Below are 24,041 nucleotides of genomic sequence, written 5' to 3'. Positions count from 1 at the left end.
GTGTGTTTGTTCCAAATCCATAGGATCTTAAGACCTGAGTTTAAGTCTAATGTGTAATGTTCAGTTTAAAGTATAATGTAAAATACAATGTAAGACACAAAAATCATCTTTAGAAAACAGAAGAACTGTATGCAAAAAGGAATAATGTGGGCAGGTAAGGAAAAAATATTTTTAACAGGATGGGACTTGCGTTGTGTCATCTTTGATACACTTATAAACTGACAAGAACTTGACCCCTTTCCATCAAAACAGAACAGTAATGTATAAAGAAAGTGCTTTTCAAAATTTCAGAGTGGTTTTCTATACTTAGTATATTTATTTATTTATTTATTTATTTATTTATTTATTTATTTATTTTTGGGACAGAGAGAGACAGAGCATGAACGGGGGAGGGGCAGAGAGAGAGGGAGACACAGAATCGGAAACAGGCTCCAGGCTCTGAGCCATCAGCCCAGAGCCCGATGCGGGGCTCGAACTCGCGGACCGCGAGATCGTGACCTGGCTGAAGTCGGACGCTTAACCGACTGCGCCACCCAGGCGCCCCTTAGTATATTTATTTAAATAGTTATTGAGCGCCTACTCTGTGCCAGAGCTCACTGATAGGTATTGGATGCATCAATTGTGATTTTTGTGGTTTCAAGTGATAAGAAACCCAGTTTAACTAGCTTAAGCAAAAGGGGAGTGTATTGGTTGGCACAATTAGACAGTTGAGGATCTGAATTCTCTCCATCACTAGCTTGCTTTCTGTGTGTCTGTGTTGACAATTTCAAAAGAGGCTCTCCTCCTGGTGATAGGATGGGTCACTGGATTGTCACAGGATGGTTCCCAAAGCCGTGTCTCTAGGTTCACATCCACAGAGAAAGAAATGATCATCTTTGTCCAAGCATTCCCATCTGGTGAGTTCTAAATTTACTCTGATTGGACTGGCTTAGGTCACCTATTACTGCCTATCCCTTCTGCCTCCCTCCCCCAATCTCTGGCCAGGGGAGAGTGATGTGCTGATTGGTTTAAGGCACATGTTATGCTAGGGTTTGAGACTGAAGCTTACACAGACCAAATGAAAGCGAGTTTCCAAATGAAAATGGGCTCTTTTTGGAGCAGGAGGGTTGAACAGTGGGAAGACAAACAACAGATCTCCACTACATCAGGGAGTTTATAGTCTAATTTCTCATTTAACCCTTAGCATGACTTAGAAATTAAGTACATTTTAATAGAGCCTTCCTTAATCACATGAAGAAACTCTTAGAATCAAGGGACTTACCTTAACCTCGAGTTAAGGTACTAGAAGGAGCTAGAATTAAATCCCAGTTTATATGATATGATTCCTAGTCTAGCGCTCTTGCTACTCTTCTGTTTTGGCCCAAACCAAAACAAGTCCCTAGAGTTCTTGAGTAGTCTGCCATCAATATGCCCAGTGAGAAGGGAGCCCACTGTTTATGAAATATGAAAGTAAATTCCTATTTGACAGAATATAATAAGTGGTTTTGATTAAATTCATATATGACCATTTTATATACTAGGTAGCATAGTGTTATTAAGTGCACAGACCCTAGAGCCAGAATGCTTAGGTTCAAATCCTGTTTTTGCCCTGTCCTAGGTGTGTGACATCAGTCATTTAACTTAGCTGTGCCTTAATTTCCTCATCTGCAAAATAGAGATAATAGTATTACCTACCTTATAGGATTGTTGTGAGGGTTAAATTACTTAATATATGCAGAAGTTGAAAGTTCTTGGCCATTGAAAGTATTCTATAAGTGTTAGCTATAATTATTATCATCACTATTATCATCGTAATCTTTGGTATTATGATAGAGAAATATGGATTGTGTGATAATGCAGTGAAACAGATTTACATCTGATTGAATACCCTAATCATTAAGAATTTTAAATATATTCTATATTCTGTTTTCTAAAGATAAACTCTGCCATGTTTTATATTGTATTAACCTAGAGTATTAAGAGTGGGTCTTATTTTGGCTCAGGTCATGATCTCGCAGTTCGTGGAATTAGGTCTCACATTGGGCTCTGTGTCAGGCTCTGTGCTACTGGCTGGGAGCCTGCTTGGGATTCTCTCCCCACCTCTGTCTCTCTGCCCCTCCCCCCTTTGCACATTCGTGTTCCCTCTCAAAATAAAAAAGTAAACATTAAAAAAGAGAAAAAAGAGTGGGTCATAACAAGGGGGAAAGGATCTAGTGGTATGTCACGTTGGCATATGATGACATATATCAATCCTGATCAATATTTTCATCAGTGACTTGGATGGAGACATAAAAACATTTTCAAGTTTACAGACTACATAAAATTATGATAAATAGCTAATATTATAGATGGCAGTCAAAATTTGAAATTATTTTAACAGATTGGAATAAGCAAAAAAATCAACCAAAATGGACTTTAACAGGATAATGACCAACAAAAGGAATAAATGTGTTTCTACACAACCTCAGCTCGAATGTCCTGGTGTGCCAAAAGGAAATGCCTCCTGAGGTAACCCAGTCCCATTTCAGATAACTCTTTTGTTCCTAAAAAGGTTATTATTATGTTTAGTTAAAATTTATAACTCTGCATCTTCCAACCAATGATCCATTTTTTGGTCGACTCTCACAGAACAACTGTTTGCTCTATCCAACATGACAAGCATTCAGATATTTAGAGATAGAGATATACCTTCTTATATAGTATAGTATTGTATCATATTGTATACTATAGTAGTTAGGGGTGTGTAGTCTGCAGCTAGGCTGACTGAATCTGATTCCTAGCTTCTCAGCTTACTAGCTATGTGACCTTAACTGTGCCTCAGTTTTCTCATCTGTAAAAATAGTGTTAAAAAACAATATAGCTGTGTCGAAGGATTGTGAAATTAAGGGAGTTTTAAATATTTTTAAGTATTTAGGTATACAGGTGTTATATAAGTGCTCACTGTTAGTGGTGGTAATATTTCTTTCTTCATCACAGCTTAAGATCAGACTCTAGAAGGAGCGCCTGGGTGGCTTAGTCAGTTAAATGTCTGACTCTTGTTTGTGGCTCAGGTCATGATCTCGCAGTTTGTGGGATAGAGCCCCAAGTTGGGCTCTGTGCTGGCAGCACGGAGCCTGCTTGGGAGTCTCTCTGTCCCCCTCTCTCTCTGCCCCTTGCTCACATGCACACACACACACTCTCTCTCTCTCTCTCAAATAAATAACCTTAGAGAAAAAAAAAGATCAGACTCTAGAAGAGTTCTTGCTACAACAGTAGTTCTTAAATGGGGTAGGAGTGGGAGATATATAGCAGGAGATATAGCATATTTAATATTTTACCACATTTTTACATTAAAATGTAAAATATGTACAAGCACTACTGTGTGCCAAGCACCGATTAAGGCTTTACATGGATTACTCCATTTGAACCTCGTTTGTTAGGTGATGCAACTCTGACGATTAAGGAATTTGTTCCAAGTTCTCATGGCTAATAAGTGGTAGAGATAAGATTCATATTTAGGTAATCTGACTTTAGGGCCTGAACTCTTTTAATCACTACACTATGCTGACGAAGCGAGGTTAAGATTTCTGTATTTCTTTTTTTTTTTTCAACGTTTTTATTTATTTTTGGGACAGAGAGAGACAGAGCATGAACGGGGGAGGGGCAGAGAGAGAGGGAGACACAGAATCGGAAACAGGCTCCAGGCTCTGAGCCATCAGCCCAGAGCCTGACGCGGGGCTCGAACTCACGGACCGCGAGATCCTGACCCGGCTGAAGTCGGACGCCTAACCGACTGTGCCACCCAGGCGCCCCAAGATTTCTGTATTTCTTAAAATGGAGCATGGATAAATAATATTGGGAAACACTGCCTTACACATTTGATTAAAGGTGTTTATATAAGGCAGATGGAGAGATTTTGTTGTATGTATTCAAATGAAATACAGGTAAAATATATTAGTATTACTATTATTTACCAAAGGGCTTTGTAACATATTAATAACAATGGTTGCCTTGATTCTTTTTATGTTTGTGAAGTTTACTTTGGCTTTTTAATTAGCTAATCATACAAATCCTTTCTCTTGCCTTGAGTCCTCATTATGATATTTTATATTTTTTGTATGATTTTTAAAAAAAAGTTTATTTATTTATTTTGAGAGAGAGAGAGAGAGAGGAGAGGAGGGACAGAGAGAGAGAGAGAGAGAGAGAGAGAGAGAGAATCCCAAGCAGGCTCCATGCTGTCAGTGCAGAGCCCCATGAACCATGAGATTATAACCTGAGCCAAAATCAAGAGTCAATGCTTAACTGACTGAGCCACCTAGGCACCCCTGTGGTTTTTTAATCTAGTGAAATAGATCCAGTGTCACAAGGTCCAACCACCCCAGATACTAATTTGGCTTTAGAATGTCTTTAAAACCACACTGACAATATTTTAACTCTTGGAAGGAGAGCCTTTGCTTCTTTCTAGTATAATGATATCCACCATGATTTGTCTAGTTAAGTTGAATCATATGACAAGATGATTCAGTATTTTAAGAAGTAAGCAGTTCAAAACCAAAGCAAATTTTATGTTATGTGTATTTTGCCACAATGTAAAACAAACAAAAAAGCAACGCAAAGTTGAAGTCGGGGAGGGAGGGATAGATTATAAAGTGAGTGGCATGAAGAAACCTGAGAGTGATAGTTATGTTGCTTATCTTAATTTTGATGATTCACAGATGTATAGATATGTTAAAACTCATTAAATTATATACTTTAAATACAGTTTGTTGTGTGTCAATTACACTTCAATAAAGCTGTAAAAATATTGTAGCACACATTACCCCCCCTTCCTCTCACCCCCCACCCCACCCCCACACACAGAGCAGACTTCTGAGAAATTCCTATAAACATGTTTTTGGACCTGTTAAGTATTTTTCTGTTAAACACTAAAGAATTTTAACTGTAAGTTATGGAAAATAATTGTTGAAAATATGACATGACATTTATTCCCTTGATTTATTATGGCACCCTTAAAATTCTTTTATATCATGAATGGAAATTGCCACCTATTTGTGATGTCAGAAGAGGGAAGAACAGAGATTAAAGAATTTTTTTTTTTTTATTTTTGAGAGACTGAACTCAAGTGAGTGTGGGGGAGAGAGAGAGAGGGAATGAGAATCTTAAGCAGGCTCAATGCTCAGCTTTGTGTTGGACGTGGAGCTCGATCTCATGACTCTGGAACATTGACCCCAGCTGAAATCAAAAGTGGGGAGGGAGCTCAACCAACTGAGCCACCCAGGTGCCCCAAGAATTCTTTATTGCTTAAGTTGAAAGCTTAGAAAAATCATAGCAAAACTATCTAATAGGGAAGATCTACATATCTGTACAGCTGACAAATTGGACTGCCTCTGAATCAGGCCAATAGCCATGTCAGTTATGTTTGATTGGTCCTGGGGCCTTGTTTACCTTTTAAGTAACTGTGACCTTTTATTCTGTGCAGTTAAGACTGATTTACATCAGTAAGAACTTAAGGGACCCGTGCCGTAAGGAGAATGTTCTTGATAGAAGGAAGCAGCAGTATTGATGATGAGACAGCTTCTTTTTAGAAGTCTTGGATTTCTGGGGCACCTGGGTGGCTCAGTTGGTTAAGCATTGGACTTCAGCTCAGATCATGATCTGACATGAGTTTGGGTCCGGCATCTGGTATCTGCTCTCAGTGAGGAGCCTGCTTTGGATTCTCTGTCTTCCTCTCTCTCTGCCCCTCCCCTGCTCACTCTCTCTCTCCCAAAAACAAACATAATAAATAAATGAGTAAGTAAGTAAATAAGTAAGTAAGTAAGTAAAAACCTTGGATTCTGGGAGACAGCCCAATATAGTGGTGAAGACTTGGGAATTAGGCAAGCCTGGATTTAAATCCTGGCTCTCGCATTGGCCAGCTGTGTGATCTGTTGGTTATGTTGCTTAACTTCCCTGATCCTTAGTTTTCTCATTTGTAAGTTGGGGCTGATAATACCTGCATCTCAGGTTGTATGGGTTAAATGAGAATAATGTGTATTAAGTGCCTAGCACAGTGCTTGGCACATAGTAAATATTAAAAAAAAAAGAGTCATTATTATGATTGTTGCTGTTATGATCTTACTTCCTGCAAGATGTTTAGATTACGAGAACATATACTTCTTGGAATATTTGTATCATGTATACTAAATCAAAGAATTAGGAAGGAGAAGGAATATGTTTCTAGAGAATCTGAAAGACAATCTTATATGAGAGCCTATCTATGTGGAAAATTGCCACAGAACATTTTAAAAATTAAACTTTTTATTTGAAAAGTGTAAAGCCTATAGAAAAGTTGCAAGAATATTAAAATTAACTCCTTTATACCCCATCTAGTTGCATACATTGATAACATTTTGCCATATTTGCTTTACCTTTTTTTATATATAACATAGTGTACACAATTTTCTTCTTTCTCCTCCCCCACTACTTCCCTTTCTTCTCCTCCATCCCCTTCCTTTGTTCCCTCCTCCCTCCCTCCCTTCTTTCACCTCCTTCTTTCTATGCCGCTATTGCTGCTGCTGAGGGTAAGTTGCAGAGATCATTTTACCCCAAGGTACTTCAGCATTTATCTCCTTAAAACAAGGGTAGTCTTTTACATAACATAGTGTAGTTATCAGGAAGTTTATTTTTTTCAATGTTTATTTATTTTTGAGACAGAGAGAGAGAGAATGTGTGAGCCGGAGAGGGACAGAGAGAGAGGGAGACAGGAGCTGAAGTGAGTTCTATGCTGACAGCAGAGAGCCCAATGCGGGGCCTAAACTCACGAACCCTGAGGTCATGACCTGAGCTGAAGTTGGACACTTAGCCGACTGAGCTACCCAGGCGCCCCAGGAAGTTTATTTTAACGTTGATGTGTATTATGATTTGGTACACAGTCCATATTCAGATTTTACTGATTGTCCTAATGACTATCCTTTATAACAATTTCTCCTGCAGTCTAGAAATGAAATTTCGTTGTCATTTCTTTGGAACAATCCCTCAGCCTTTCAGTGTGCGTGTGTGTGCGAATTTATTATTTATTTTGAGAGAGAGAGAGCGTGCTTGAACTGGGGAGGGGCAGAGAGAGAAAGAATCACAAGCAGGCTCCACATCATCAGTGTGGACCAATGTAGCACTTGAAGTCATGAACCATGAGATCATGACCTGAGCGAAAATCAAAAGTTGTATGCTTAACCGACTGAGCCACCCAGGCGCCCTTCATTGTTTTTCATGATTTACATTTTTTGAAGAGTAACAGGCTTTATTTATTTATTTATTTATTTATTTATTTATTTATTTATTTCCATGCTCAGCGTGGAGCCCAATGGGGGGCTCATGGCCTGAGCCAAAATCAAGAGTCTATGTTCAACCAACTAAGCCACCCAGGCACCCTGTAGAATCTTGTTTTTTTTTTGAGAGAGAGAGAATGTGTGCGAAAGCACGTGCTGGGGAGGGGCAGAGAGAAAGGGGACAGAGGGAGGATCTGAAGCAGGCTGTATGCTGACTGCAGGGAGCCCGATGCGGGCTCAAACTGTGAGATCTGGTCTGAGCCAAAGTCTGGCACTTAACCCAATTGAGCCACCCAGGCACCCCTACAATGTCTTTTAATTGAGGTTTGTTTGCTCGTTCCTTATAAATCCATACAGGCTATGCATTTGGGGCAGGTGATGGAGGCATTATTGGTGACGTTAGTTAACTTGGATCGCTTGGCTAACTCTTATAAAGTTATAAGTTATAAAATTAACTCTTTTCCCTTTGTAATTAATAAGTAATTTATTAGAATTGCTTCAAAATACTTGGAGATACTTTGAAACTGTCTAAATATCCTGTTCTTTAGCAAATTTCCCCCCGTGGTTTTAGAATCCTAAAGAGCACTTTTATATCATGAACATGTGGTTTCTTCAGCTGAATTAAAGTCTTCTTGAGAAAATAGTTTACTTCAAAAAGTATGTATCTTGTACACAGTAAGTTCCCACTATTAGTGACTGCCTGACCTTCAGCTGCCTGACACCAGATTGCTCATTACATTTTTCATGATGGATTTTGTCTACTTACCCTGAGAGGAAGTTAACAGATACTTAAGCAAAAGTCCTGTTGTGTGTAAATGAGAAATAGTCACTAATTGCACTGATTAGGTGTTTTTAGTAGGCCTCAGACCAGTGAGATAGGAGTAGTAATACAATCTCTGGATAGTTTCAAACATATGATAACAATAATGAAGAAAAGCTCTGATCATCACCGGAAAACTTGTTAAATGTATAGCACCTTTATTCCATTTTAATTTGCATTTGCGATGAAAGGAAGTTTCTGGGTGGTGTTCATCTTTCACTTTGGACTCTGACATTTTTCATGTCAGCCTAATACTTAGCCATGACTCATGGGTGTCACCTTCACTCTTTAAGAATTAGGTCAGATTTCTCTTAGATCTTGTCATATTGCCACTTGGAATTTAGCTGGAGGAAAGAAAATAAGGCTCAACTGCAGTTGTTTAGATGAACATCTTATTCAGGAGGGCTAATTAGAGACAGAAAGGTGGAGTAGAATGTCCTCATTCTGTCTGGCATCTTTTAAAAATATTATTTTATTTGGGGGAGAGTGAAAGTGGGAGAGGAGTAGAGAGAGGAGGACAGAGGATCCAAAGCGGGCTCTGCACTGACAGGCTGACAGCAGCGAGCCTAATACGGGGCTCGAACTCATGAACTGCGAGATCATGACCTGAGCCCAAGTTGGATCTCAACTAACTGAGCCACCCAGTGCCCTGGCATTTTTTTTTTTTTTTATCTCTGCTCTGAGGATATTTTTTCCACCTTTCACTGTACATATCTTGGGCAGAAATGACAGTTGACCACTAAAGTTCCTCTATCCCCAATTTCTGGCTGATGCCTAAAATTGCATCATTATCAATTAATTTGTGCAAATTATGTTACCCAAGAAAAATGCAGATATCCTTGCAGGGTGTTGGAGAGGTAGCACAAGCCAACATCTAAACATAAACATCAAATATTCAGAGCTGTTCTGGGGTAGCTAGTTGCTAGAAGCTCTCTGCTAAGTGAGAGAGTAATTTATAAGTTTTCACTGGGGGAGGGAGAAGCCAGGGTGAGGTTTTAATAGTTGGGGCTTTGAATAGCTTAAGGTGTTAGCTCTGAAAGAGGAAGGGGAAATGGGTATTAGACCAGGAAAAGGAAGGACATTTAAAAGATACAATATACTTACTTTACAATTTTCATAGATAACCCTGATGGAGTGGTCTCTGAAATCTACAGAGCATTAAGAGTTAAGAAATACATGTTTTGTTAAACCAGGAATTGGTGATGGCTGTCTCTTTTAAAAAAAGGCTCTTTTTTTTTCCATCTGCACCAAAGACATACCTTTCATTTTTCCTTGTGTCTGTCATATCTCCAGGTGTACCAGGGATGTTATTAGGGGAGGGTGGTAAATTCTATGTAACTGACTTTCTCAACAAAGTTATTCCAATCTTCTACATTTAGACAGGATATGAAATTAGCAGTTGGTATACAGGCTGCATTGGTCAGGGTAATAATTTCCAAGGTCAGGTGATTAATTGTGGCCATTGTTCCACAGAGAGGCATTTCAGTGTTTCTACTAGAGCATGTGTTTTGTGAAGCTTTGTTGTTTTTTGCCAGATGCGATTGGCTCATCTTGTGAGATCTGTGCTATGGAATTGATCTTTTGCTCAGTGTATCTGTGTTAACATCTCTGAAATACTTGTGACAGACTTTTTCTCCACTTCAATGAGAAAAAAAAATTCTTTTTCACTTTCTATGACCAGTTAAAAGAAGATGGATGCTCAGAGTTCAGCTAAAGTCAACACAAGAAAGAGGAGGAAAGAGGTACCTGGACCCAATGGGGCAACAGAAGAAGATGGAATTTCTTCAAAAATGCCACGCTGTGCAATTGTAAGGAAGAGATATCTTTTTCGAACACTTAACCTGGCAGGGGGATGGTAAACACTGATATAAAATTAATGATATCAGTATGACAAATCATCTTAAATAATGGAAAGAATGAATAGTAAGTGTGAATAGTATTTTCACAGTTGTTGGAAATGTTCTACTTTCTTATCAAATTGAAGTTCACAGCTAAGTTGCAAAAGCTTTACATTGGAACTGGAAAAAGAATGTTAGGAAAATTTGGAAGTTGTTAAGTTAGTTTATTAAGCTAAAGATTAAATTGAAATGAATGAAATAGAGAAATTTGAGCTCTAGACAGTCATCTGATCTTAGTATCATCTCTTAGTGTTTAGTTTTCTGTGTCTTACTTTTTTTCTGCCGTATCATGCCTTCACTCTATTACTGGTTATATCTTACATGAGAGCCTTTTTCTGTTACTGCCTACCTTATATTCCTTTATCCCTGGGACATTATCTTGTATTTCCTAACCACTGCCAAGCTGTCAATGAAACACCCCATTCCAAACTGCTCATCCTGTCTCAGTTTGGTACCCTTCTTAAAGCTTCCCCTAAAAAACATGTCAATGAACACATGTACAACTGAAGTTATTATTGGTATGTAATATTATTATGAAATCCATGTTTTAAAATTCCAGTGAAAGGATTATATATTTCTGTGTTTTCTTTACCTATATTGACTGTTAGCCATTGATCAAACTGCAGTTTCCACTGGTTAGTTCTGGAACTTCATGTAGTGCAAAGGGAAAAGCATTTTTACTCTGATACAAATAACATTTGTTCTAAACCAGTACTCTATCTTGATCAATAAAACCAGCTGGACTCCACCAATAGGAGGCTTATGCTTTAGGCCTGATATTGATGATATTGGTAGGGGCAAGTGTATTCCTTTCCTATTGCTGCTTAACACATTGCCACATATTTAGCAGCCTAAAACAATACAGATATATTGTCTTACAGTTCCGGAGGTTAGAAGTCTTTTTTTTTTTTTTTTTTTTTCAACGTTTTTTATTTATTTTTGGGACAGAGACAGAGAGAGCATGAACAGGGGAGGGGCAGAGAGAGAGGGAGACACAGAATCGGAAACAGGCTCCAGGCTCCGAGCCATCAGCCCAGAGCCTGACGCGGGGCTCGAACTCACGGACCGCGAGATCGTGACCTGGCTGAAGTCGGACGCTTAACCGACTGCGCCACCCAGGCGCCCCAGAAGTCTTAAATGGATTTTGGAGGACTAATATCAAAATGTTGATAGGGCTAGAGATTGTAGGGGAGAATCTGTTTTCTTGTCTTTTCCAGCTTTGAGGGGCTGCCCCCATTGCTTTGCTCATGGTGCCAGCCAGCAGTCACATCACTCTGCTGCTTCTGCCATCACATTTCTTCTTCTTCTTTTTTTTTAAGTTTTATTTATTTATTTTGAGAGAGAGAGAGAGAGACCGAGCGAGCCCGAGCACAAGCCAGGGAGGGGCAGAGAGAGAGAGGGAAAAAGAGAATGCCAAACAGGCTCTGTGCTATCAGTGCTGAGCCCAACGAGGCCTTGATGGGGCTTGATCTCACTAACCATGAGATCATGACCTGATCCGAAATCAAGAGTCAGACACTTAACTGAGCCAACCGGTGCCCCTCATCACATGTCTTTTGATTCTGACTCTCCTATCTGCTTTTTCACTTACAAAGACACTTATGATAGGGAACCTGGGTGGCTCAGTCGGTTGAGTGTCTGACTGTGGCTCAGGTCATGATCTTGTGGTTTGTGAGTTTGAGCCCCACATTGGGCTCTCGTCTGCCAGTGTAGAGAATGTCTCAGATTTTCTGCTTTTCTCTCTCTTTGCCCCTCCTTCTGTGTCTCTCCAAATTAAATAAACATAAAAAAATTTTTTTAAAAGGCCCTTGTAATTACATTGAACATATTTGGATAATCCAGGATAATCACCCTTTCTCAAAATCCTTTAATTTAATCATATCTGCAAAGCCCTTTTTGCCATGTAAGGTAACATAGTCACAGGTTCCAGAGAATAACATGTAGACATGGCTTTAGGAAGCCATTATTCTGTACACCATACCAGGTATACTCAGAAAATGACTCAGCAGTCAACAAAACAGGAGGACATTGTTAATTTCTGAATGTGTCTTAGAGAATTCAGGTTAAGAGGATGATGGTAAGCACCAATTCAGCAATCATTCTTGGAGGAGGGACAAGGTATAACCAACCATGTAGTTGATACTCTTCGCCAGTCACAAGAGCTAAGAATAGAGCAAAGAAGGCAAGTGGAATGGTGGAATGGGCTCTGAGAAGACTTAAATTTCTCGGTCCTTAGAATTGAGGAATTTCGGTGCTTTAAGTTGCTTTGCTTCGTATATTCATGTCACAGATCAATTGAGTGACGTGCTACTTACTCCACATTCCTCTCTAGTACACACTGGCTCTTTAGCATGGGCTAATGGTCAAAGATTCATTCACTCAACAGGCTGTACCAGCCCTAGTGAGGAGTGTCCGCTAAATAAACTTGTCTGTCATTGTACACTTGCACTTTCTATCTCTGATCCCTTTTCAACTTTGTAGTGAAAGCAAACAATATTCTTTTCCTGTTTTTATAACAGGAATCTCTACTGAGATCATATAACCCACCCGTTTAAACTGCACAATTCAATGATTTTGGGTATATTTAGAATTGTGCAACCATCTCCACAACTAAGTTTAGAATATTTTATGTATCTAAAATGTGGATACCACATTTTATGTGTCCACACATTAGTTGACCTTTGGGTTGAGCAAACAAGATTTTATCACACACAATGTCCAGCATAGCCACTAGGTGCTAAGAGTATAAAAGTAAATAGGACCTTCCCTTTGAGAGATGTGAGCCTAATGGGGAACTCTATAGCTCAGAGCTCAGAAGAATTTTTTTCCTTGCAAGGGTGGAGAGAAATTGGAAGGACCATTTAGTATTAGGTAGCTACATTGGTGGGTCAGGATGAATTAGAAAGAAGAGAGAAAAGAATTGGGGAAAAATGAAGCGATAACTTTGTGGCTAGTTTGTTTGTAAGTATAAAGAATGTACTGACTCTTAAATACAGAGAACAAACTGAGGGTTGCTGGAAGGGAGGTGGGTTGGGGGGGGCAGTTAAATGAGTGATGGGCATTAAGGAGGGCACTTGTCAGGATGCGCACTGGATGTTATATGTAAGTGATGAATCACTGGGTTCTACTCCTGATACCAATACTACACTGTATGTTAACTAACTTGAATTTAAATAAAAAAAAAAAAAGAATTTACTGATACAGATGTTTCTAAAGATACAATCAAAAAGAATCACAAAAATATTTATGAAGAATAAGACATTTAGCCTATATCTGTATTTATCACATGTATGGTTAAGTCACAAATTGGCAACAGTTCTGTAATGGAGATAGATATCACAACCTCATATATTGAGAACACCTGTGTGCCAGTTACTATACACTGGAGATGCAAAGATGAAAAGATGACCTTGCTCTTAAGAAGCTCACAGACAAATAGGGGAAATAGATAAATTATTAAGATATAGAATGAAAAGGGCCAAATAGAAGGAAGTTAGAAATACAATGGCTGCCTAGATGAACAAACAGATTAACTTTGACCTAGAGGTGGGGACAGTGGTTTTGGAAAAGCTTCACTGAGGAGATTATTTCTGAGCTGAACTTTGAAGAATAAATAGGAATTCAAGAAATGGACAAGAGATAGAATACAAGTTCAAGTGTGATATAATAGGATGTTTAGCAAACCATGAGTAATATTAGAGTTTAAAGTTCAGAAAATAATCTGCAATAGATAAGGCAAGCGACAACCTGATTATGAAGGATCTTGTGTGCTGTGCTAAAGAGTTTGAACTTTACCCTGTGGGCAATGTGATCAGATTTGTAATTTAGATCATCCTGGTTGCTTTGGAAAAGATGAGCTGAAACAGTGATAGAAACCAGAGAACTAGTTGCAAGATTGTTGTAATGATCCAGGTTGAAGATAATGAGGACTTAAACTAAAATTTTAAGTTTTTAAGAGGTAAAATAGATAATTCTTGGAAATCAGGATGTAAAGGATGAGAGGTGTTAAAGATGACTTCTAGATTTGAGTCTTAGGTAGATTGTGTATACGGGATGCTTCTTAAATAAGAAATACAGATAGAAGATCTGGTTTAGCAGAAAGATGATAAGTTTAATTTAATACATACAAGTTCAACTTAAAAGGTCTAGGAAACATCCAAATAGTAGTTAGATAGATGAGCTCATTGTTTCCATTCATTGAAATGGCAATAAGAGTCTGAGAAAATTGTTACTTTTCTTTTTCACTTCCTCCTTTCCTTCCTCTCTCCCTCCCTCTCTCCCTCTCCCTCTCCCCTTATCTCCTTCTCCCTTCCTTTCTTCTTTTCTTCCTTTTCCTTTCCTTCTTTCCTTCCTTCCTCCTTCCTTCCTTCCTTCCTTCCTTTCCTATCCCCAGGGAGTGGAATCTCTCAGCTCTGTTCTTTATCCCTTCTTTATCACACCATATGGTATTCCTCTTGACTCCATAGCCTTTCGTCTAGTATTATGGAAATAATTTGGATCTCAGGAACACTTGTTATCATTTGTGCCACATGTTTGAGTAAAAGGGAAATGTTTCTCTGTGTCATTCTGAAAGCTTTTGCTGAAAAATATTTAAGAGTCCTTAGAAGTAGAATCCTGGGAAGCCAGTATCAAATTCTGGTCTTAATCTGAGTTATCTCCATTTCCCTATTTTTTTTTTTTAATTTTTAAGTTTATTTGTTTGTTTTGAGAGAGAGAGAAAGAGAGAGAGGGCAAGCGTGAATGTGGGAGGGACAGAGAGAGGGAGAGAGAGAATCCCAAGCAGGCTCCACATTGTCAGTGCAGAGCCGATGCAGGGCTCGAACCCACGAATTGTGAGATCGTGACCTGAGCCAAAATCAGGAGTTGGACGCCCAACCAGCAGAGCCACCCAGGCTCCCCTCCATTTCCCTATTTTAAGGACACCAGAATGTCATCTCTTTGACTGGAATTTTGAGGAATAGTGCGTTAATATATGTGAACATAATCAGGAAAAGTTTTTATGAAAGCAATATTGCATTTAGAAGACCATTCATAATTTGGGAGATGATCATTAATAGAATTTTTAGTTATAATAGTATTAGTTATAATTTGTATAGAATTAGAAACTTCATATAGCATCTAGAAGCTAACCTCTTAGATTAATACAATTTAGTTAATTTTGTTGATGTAATGAAATCCTGTGTTCCATAAAATAGAATTGAAAATGAACTCATGGGGGCGCTTGGGTGGCTCAGTCGATTAAGCGGCCGACTTCGCTCAGGTCATGATCTTACAGTCCGTGAGTTCGAGCCCCGCATCGGGCTCTGTGCCGACAGCTCAGAGCCTGGGGCCTGTTTCAGATTCTGTGTCTCCGTCTCTCTGACCCTCCCCCGTTCATGCTCTGTCTCTCTCTGTCTCAAAAATAAATAAACGTTAAAAAAAAATTTAAAAAAAAAAAAAAAAAAGAAAATGAACTCATGTTGTTGATGATGACCTAATTTGTTGAGTGCCACTATATGTAAAAAGTTGTGCTAGTGACTTTGCGTGTGCTATTGAACTCTCAAGTAACCTTGTGGGGCCAGTATTATCTTCTATTTTATGGAAGATGAAAGTTGTGATATCACAGCTATTAAGTGATAGAGCTGGGATTTAGATCTAAGGTTTTTTAAGTTCTAAATCCATGCTTTTTCATTTATGCTTCACAACCAGATAGTCAAACGACTTGAAAATAATACTATTCTGTAGCATTCCCTTGAGGTTAAAATGAAGGAGGTATGTTTTAGGAGAATATAGGTAGAAATACTTAGTCCTACTTTTATAAAGCATCTTCTAGAGGCTTTTTTAGAAAGATGTTTTTAAAAATACTATTCATTCTAGCTGGAGACATCTAGAGAGATAAAGATTTTGCTGATCTCTTGTAGTCAAAGAACCTTTGGTTTCACTTTCTATACTTAGGAGGAATTGAAACCCTAGCCAGGAGGGATAGCTGTATTTGCCTTTTGCCTTGGAATGTACACAGTAATCAGAAAAGATTGAAGAAACAGTTGTAAAAGATAGGATACTTTAATGTATCTTTTTAAATTAAGATAAAATTCATATAACATAAAATTTACCATTTAAAGCATTTAATTTTTTTTTTAATATTTATTTATTTTTGAGACAGAGAGAGACAGAGCACGAGCAGGGTAGGGACAGAGAGAGAGAGGGAGACACAGAATCCGGGCTCCAGGCTCTGAGCTGTCAGCACAGGGCCCGACGCGGGGCTCAAACTCATGAACCGCGAGATCATGACCTGAGCCAAAGTTGGATTCTTAACCAACTGAACCACCCAGGCACCCCAGCATTTAAACCATTTTAAAGTGTACAATTCGGGGGTTTTTAGTATATTCACATTTAGTGTTATGCAACCATCACCGCTATCTAATTCCAGAACGTTTTCATCACCACAAAAAGAAACCCCATATCTATTACAATCACTCCCCATCCCCCCAACCTACCCCTAGCAACCCTACTTTCTATCTCCAGGTGTTTGTATATTTTGGACGTTTCATATAAATGGAATCCTCCCAATAGCCTTTTGTAGCTGGCTTCTTATATTTAACATTATATTTTCAAGGTCCAGCCAGGTGGTAACATGTATTAATACTGCATTCCTTTTTATTGGTGAATAATATTGCATGTGGACATACTGTTTTGTTTATCCATTCATGAATTGATGGACATTCGGATTGTTTACACTTTTTGGCTATTGTGAATAATGCTGTTATTAATATTATTTGTGTACAGGTTTAAAAAAAAAAATGTGTCTCCAGGGGCACCTGGCTGGCTTAGTCAGTAGCGCATGAGATGCTCTATCTTGAGGTTGTGAGTTCAAGTCCCACGTTGGGTGTAAAGCCAACTTAAAAAATAATAATAAATTTTAAAAATCTGTGTTTTCAGTCTCTTGGTTACATGCCCATGGGTATAATTTCTGGATCATATGGTATTATATGTTTAACATTTTAAAGAACGGTTTTCCAAAGTTGAGCACCAATTTACATTCACAGCAGCAGTGTATGTAGGTTCGTTTCTCCACATTCTTGCCATCACTGTTACCGCCTGTCTTTTTTGCTCATAGCCATCCTGGTGGGTGTGAAGTAGTATCATTGTGGTTTTGATTTGCATTTCCATGATGACTAATGTTGTTGAGCATCTTTCCATGTGTTTTTTGTTTTTGTTTTTTTTTTTTTGGCAATTACTATACCTTCTTTGGAGAAATGTCTAGATCCCTTTGCCTCCTTAACTCTTCACTGCCCCCTTCTGCCTCCCTTCAATTCATCATGGCCTAACCCTAGATCTTTCAGTTTCTGATAATTCTTTGTTTCTCTTCCTGGACTGTTAACTTGGCCTTCTATAGATTAATGTTGCTAGCTTGATCTGGACTTAATGTAGTGCCCAGTATTTGCTGATGCTCTGGTATATTTCCCACAGCAGCTAGTCCACATATTTTCTGCTTTCCTCAAGCTTTCAGTCTCATTCCAGCCTCTCTGTTTTTAATGGTAATTTCATGTCCTTCTTACTATACTGAGAAAATTGAGGGCATCGGTTATAAATTTGTACATCTTTCCTCCTTTACATCTAACATTGGCCTTTTATCACCTTCCCTTTCTTCTGCTTTTAGAAAAGTGTGATCATTCTTATTTCTAGGGCTAATACCTTCCCCCATCCTGTCCTTTGAAACCTTCCCTGCTATTTCTCTAGACTCTTTCTTCCTATTATCTATTTTATTCCTTCTCCAGTATTTTCCATCTCTTTGAATCCTTTTCCTCTGTCTTGGACATGCCCAGATCTCCTTAACTTAAAAAAAAAACAAATAAAAACAACAACAACCCCCCCCCCCCGAAACCTGCCACCTATCTTTCTGTCCCCTTTAGATATCTTGCAGTTTTTCTCATTTCTGTTTATGAGTACACATATCTAGTGAGAAATTATTACTAATCTATTTCCTTTTCTTCTAATTTTCTTTTTTTTCATTTTTTAATGTTAATTTTATTAAAAATTTTTAAAATATTTGTTATTTATTTTTGAGAGAGAGAGACAGAGTATGAGCAGGGGAGGGGCAGAGAGAGAGGGAGACACAGAACTTGGAACAGGCTCCAGGCTCTGAGCTGTCAACACAGCCCGATGTGGGGCTCTAACTCACAAGCTGTGAGATCATGACCTGAGCGGAAGTCTGACAACCAACTGAGCCACCCAGGTGCCCCTTCTTCTAATTTTCTTAAAGGCACTGGTGTCCTCACTTTCATTAATATTCTAAAAGGTCTCTAATGATCATTTGAATCACCATGCTCAAAGACTTCTCTCACTTCTCATTTTCTTTGATCTCAACTCCTTTTTTAAAAACTTCTCCATTCCTGCCACTAGTAGTACAATCTAATTTTCTTCAGTTCTAAAACTCTAAAATGCCTCTTTTTCTCAAGTGACAATATTTTTTCTTTTTACCATGTCCTACCTATTCTTCCTTCACAAAATCTGCCACCCTTTCTACTCCCACTGCAACATTTATGGGAAAATCTGTAAGTCCATTTTCTTCTCCCTGTAATAACCTCAGAACTGATCTCTTTCTAAGTATGCAAATAGCCAGTGGTGTTCTAGTAAACTGGCTTACTGGGGGAAAAACCCTCTGATACGTAGCACTTGCTGATTTCTGTGGCTAATAAGTTCAGACTACCAATGATTTAATAAATGGCCCACATAATTCCTGAATTTTTAACAACCAGCTTCTGTACACCATTGATAATAACTTTCAGAGACACAAAGCTCATCTTTTATCTACATGTACTATTGTTAATAAACATAATTTTTTCTATTTGTTTGATGTATTTTTGCCTGTTTTTATGTATAAATATATACATAAGCTTTATTGGGATGTAATTCACATACCATTATAATTCACATGCCCATTTAAAATGTGCAATACAGTGGTTTTTAGACTATTCAGAGTTGTGCATCCATTATCATATCTATTTTAGAACATTTTCATCACCCCAGAGAGAAACCTGGTACCCATTATCAGTCACTCTCCATTTCTCCCTAACCCTCCAAGCCCAGTATAACCACTAATTTACTTTCTGTGTATAAGTTTTCCTATTCTAGATATTACATATAAATGGAATCATACAATAAGTGGTCTTTTGTGACTGCCTTCTTTCATATAGCATAATGTTTTCAAGATTTCAAGATCCATATTATAGCATGTATCAGTACTGCATTCCTTTTTATGGCCAAATATTATTTGTTTCTAGAGATATAACTTACATACAGTAGAGTGCACAAATCTTAAGTGTACAGCTCAATAAATTTTTACATATATATACCTGTCTTCCCAGAAGACTCTCATGTCCCTGCTCATCAGTATCCACTTTCCCCAATTTCCTCTTTTTCCTCTGGCTTCTATTCATCATAGATTTAGCTTTGCCTGTTTTTTTTTACCTTTATATAGATGGAATCATAGAGTATATTATTTTGTGAATAGCATATGCTTTTAGAAACACACTACTGTTAAGCAACTCATTTGAATACTGACTTTTAGAAGATAAATTGTCTTATCTAATCTGTAGAGAAATCTCTCTTAACTACAGAAAACTGTATATTTGTGTCTTTGGTCTATTCTTATCTCTTTTATAAAATGTTCTTAAAGGGGCATCTGCGTGGCTCAGCATGAGCCTGTTTGGGATTCTGAATCTCTCCTTCTCTCTCTCTGACCCTTCCCTGCTCTCTCTGTCTCTCTCAAAATAAAACACTAAACTAAAAAAAAAAAAAAAAAAAAAAGTTCTTAAAAAGGATAACATTCATATACACACGTCTCCTAAAAATGGGTGTTTTCACTTATCTTTATTATAGCTTTAGCATATCTTAACTAAGCTTATATAAGTGATTTTATTTTTTTATATTAAAAATTTTAATGTTTATTTTTGAAAGAGAGAGACAGAGACAGAGTGTGAGCAGAGGAGGGACAGAGAGAGAGGGAGACGCAGAATCTGAAGCAGGCTCCAGGCTCTGAGCTGTCAGCATAGAGCTCGACATGGGTCTTGAACTGTGAGATTATGACCTGAGCCTAAGTTGGACACTTAACTGGCTGAACCACCCTGGTGCCCCATATAAGGGATTTTTAAAAAGAAGTATGTTTTACACTGGGTGTTGTATGGAAACCAATTTGACAATAAATTTCATATAAAAAAAAAGAAATATGTTTTAATTTTAAAATCTAATCTTAAAAATCTGTCCTTATCTGAAAACAAATCAAAGTGATGTTTTCCCAGTCCCTGGATTCAGACCAATCATGATGCGATTTGTTTAGAATTTAAAATTCTAAGTGAACATCACTATAACCCACAGAAATTAAAAGAATTATAAGGGAATGTAATGAACAATTAAATGCCAAAAAAAGTTGACAATTTAAATGAAATAGACATTGCTAGAAAGAGACAAATTGCCAAAACTGACCCAAAATTAAATAGAGAATCTGAATGATGTATCTCAAGTTAAAAAATAAAAATAAAAAAAAGTAGTCTTTAAAAATCTTCCGACAATGATAAGTCCAGACCCAGATGCTTCATTGGTGAATTCTTTCAAACATTTAAGGAAGTAGTAGCTTTCTATTCTGAATAAATGGTTTCAGAAAATAGAGGAAAAGAAAATACTTTCTATCCCCTTTTGCGAAGCCAAACATCAAAGCCAGGCAAAAAAAGCACAAGAAAAGATAACTATCGTTCAAAATTTCTCACAAGCTTAGATGCAAAAATCTGTAACAATATATTAACAAATTAAATCCAGGAATATTTAAAAAGATTTATATAACATGACCAAGAGGGATTTCACTCAGGAATGCAAGATTGGTTTAGCATCCTAAAATCAATTAATCTAATACACTAACAAAAGACAAAACCAGAATATGCATGTTTCAGTAATACAGAAAAAGCATATGACAAAACCCAACACCTATTATAAAAGCTCTAAACAAATTGCAAAAATAAGGGCGGTTCCTCAGCTGATAAAGGCATCTACAAAACATCTAGGGTTAACATAATATTTAATGGTGAAAGATTGGATGCTTCACCCCTAAGATTGGAAAAAAGGCAAAGATCTTTGTCCTTGTTACTTCTATTCAGCATTGTGCTAGAGATTCTAAGGCAACAAGGGATAATAAAAGGAAATTAAAGGCATCCAAATTGGAAAGGAGTAAGTAAAACTGTCTTGAGTCATAGATTACATGATCTCAAATGTAGAAAATCCTAAGGAATCTACCAAAGTGCTAGAACTAATCATTGAGTTTAGCAAATTCACAAGACATTAGATCAATATACAAAAATCATCTGAAATTACACACAGACACACATTTGCACATATAAATCAACTTGCATTTTTATATACCAGTAAGGAACAATCCAAAAATACAGTGAAGAAAAACAATTCCCTTCATAATAGCATCAAATAGAATAAAATACTTATGAAACAATTTAACAAAAGCTTTTAAGTAGTAGAGTTAAGTTAACTCTGTAGAGGAAAGAGAATTCCTGCATTCTTATTTTAGCTTTGCCTCTGAGTAATTGCATATAACGGATATAACTTATTTGAACCTTGTTTTCCTCATCTGTAAATTGAGGATACTGACTGTTGTACTACTTGCCTCACAGGGCTGTTATGAGCATTAGAACATATTTAAAGTTGGGGAGCCTGGGTGGCTCAGTCAATTAAGCATCCAACTTCAGCTCAGGTCATGATCTCGCGGTCTGTGGGTTTGAGCCCCGCATCGGGCTCTGTGTTGACAACTCAGAGCTTGGAGCCTGCTTCAGATTCTGTGTCTCCCTCTCTCTCTGCCCCTCCCCTGCTCACGCACTCGCTCTCTCTCAAAAATTAATAAACATTAAAAAAATTTTTAAAAATATTTACAATGTAAAGCATTATACAGAGATAATCATACTTAATAAAGCATTCAGGAGCTGTTTGCCTTCGCAGTCCCTTAGTTGAAGTGGTAGAAAAATGCACAATAGAAGCTTGGCAATTTCATCACATAGAATAGAGTTGGGTGTTCTGCCATGTGATGGAGGAGCCATCATTCTGGACCCAGTTAGTTGGGACTATGCTTAGTTTCCCAGCCACCTCGCTCAATATTATCCTGAAATCACCAGCAAGATATTTATCTTTTTTTTTTTAATTTTTTTTTATGTTTTATTTTTTATATTTAAGAGAGAGAGAGAGCAGGGGAGGGGCAGAGAGATGGAGACAGAATCTGAAGCAGGCTCTAGGCTCCAAGCTAACGCCCCATGAGGGGCTTGAACTCTCGAGCAGTGAGATCGTGACCTGAGCCAAAGTTGGACACTAACCAACTGAGCCACCCAAGCACCCCAAGATATTTATCGTTCATATCATGATTTAGCAATTTACCTCTTTGGTAAAACGTTGCAACTTTCACCTGTCATTTTGGAATGCCTTTTTTTCTTTTGTATGTTATGAGGTTTTAGGAGGAATTTAATCACCAGCATATTGAATAACTGATTGTTCTTTAAAGCTGCCATTTTTTGAGTATTTCAGTCTATACCATTGAATTTAACTTTCTTTTCCTTCACTTTCCTTATCTTAAGGGCTTACAGCAGCCAGCTCCTTTTTCTGATGAAATTGAAGTAGACTTTAGTAAGCCCTATGTCAGGGTAACTATGGAAGAAGCCAGCAGAGGAACTCCTTGTAAGTAAATGCTTAATTATTTTGTTGTTTTACTCTGCTTTTAGCATTCAGTTGTATTTATCAAATATGCACCTACTTTCTAAATTCTTTCCTCAGTTTGCCTATAAACTGGGTATAAAAAGGGTAGTTGGGAGAGGGTTTCCTCCTATCTCCCAGCTGTTTTATTTGGGAGTATAACTGCATTCCATAAGATTTCATTTTTTCTTATCATTTTAAGCTTGTTTCCTAGGATGTTGTTACAGCTGTGAGATATAGTGGTACATATTTGCTTCCTGGGCTGTTGTCACAACTATGAGGTATAGTAGAACAGAGACAATAGGATATTAGCCTGAGCTGGATTATAACCTTGTCTGTTTTTACAGAGGTCTGAATACTATGTCAGGCTGTCACATTTTTAATAGCCTTCAGAATTGTCCCCCAGATCTCCCTTTCTATAAGTTAATATCCTTGCTAGACACCGCTGAATGTTAGAGGATAAAATATCCTAAGTGGGAAGATGCTTATCACTTAACTTTATCTTTACTGATACAATCTTTTAGGTTTTTTTAAAAACTCACTTTATTATTTTTAAACCCTATACTCTTTTATTTGTATGCTTAGTTTACATCATTAAGTAGCAATTTTTGACTACGTAAGCTATTAATATGTGTTCTAAATACTCTTCCTGTTTTGGACAAGTGGTTTTAGAGATTTTTGTTTTTAATTTGAGTTATTTCATTTATTTGTTTGTTTATTTTTGAGAGAGAGAGGGTGCAAGTGAGCAAGGGGCAATAGAGGGAGAGAGAGAATCCCACAAGGGACAGAGAGAGCGAGAGAGAGAGAGAAGCGGGGCTCACTTGAAACGGGGCTTATGCTTACCCCACGTGGGGCTCGTGCTCACCTGAGGTGGGGCTTGATCTCACCCAATGTGGGACTCAAACTCAGGAACTGTGAGATCATGACCTGAGCTGAAGTCAGATGCTTAACCAGCTGAGCCACCCAGGTGGCCCAGTTTTAGGGATTATTTTAAAGAGAAGCTTCCTTGGGTATTTGTTAGAAATACAAAGTCATATAGGCAGCTGTCCTTACTTATCTGTAAATTCCCCAATTCTTTTTTTCAATCCTTTTTTGGTTCTTTCCATTACTATGGTAAGTGTTCTGTCTACTCTGTAAATGTGGGCCTAGACTCAAACCCAGGTAAACACTAAGGAATAAGAGGCAGTTACAGCCACAAATGTATACATTTCCAATATGTAGAAGATATTTGTGGTTACTTCTTAATAGTGTTAGTATATTTGTTCTCTGTTGTAATGGAGGAGTAGCAAAGTATGAATAGATACAGATGCTGGACAGTTTCAGGCCAGGGAGCCCAGTACTCCT

The 24,041-nt window shown here is 37.8% G+C and overlaps 1 protein-coding gene across 2 annotated transcripts in view; it reads left to right on the top strand.

Annotated features, from left to right (window-relative positions):
* PCYT1A (phosphate cytidylyltransferase 1A, choline) overlaps positions 1–24,041 on the top strand; it is a 51,273-nt gene that overhangs the window by 11,940 nt on the left and 15,292 nt on the right. For both annotated transcript variants that reach the window (XM_043594467.1, XM_043594466.1), the window contains exons 2-3: positions 9,764–9,890; positions 22,583–22,682. In XM_043594467.1, the coding sequence (XP_043450402.1) occupies positions 9,774–9,890; positions 22,583–22,682 (217 nt within the window). In that variant the 5' untranslated portion in view covers positions 9,764–9,773. The remainder of the gene's footprint in view (positions 1–9,763; positions 9,891–22,582; positions 22,683–24,041) is intronic.

Source organism: Prionailurus bengalensis, chromosome C2, assembly GCF_016509475.1.
Source record: "Prionailurus bengalensis isolate Pbe53 chromosome C2, Fcat_Pben_1.1_paternal_pri, whole genome shotgun sequence".
Classification (NCBI taxonomy): Eukaryota; Metazoa; Chordata; class Mammalia; order Carnivora; family Felidae; genus Prionailurus; species Prionailurus bengalensis.
Note: the sequence above shows the minus strand (reverse complement) of the source record. Positions and strands in the feature narration are given on the sequence as shown.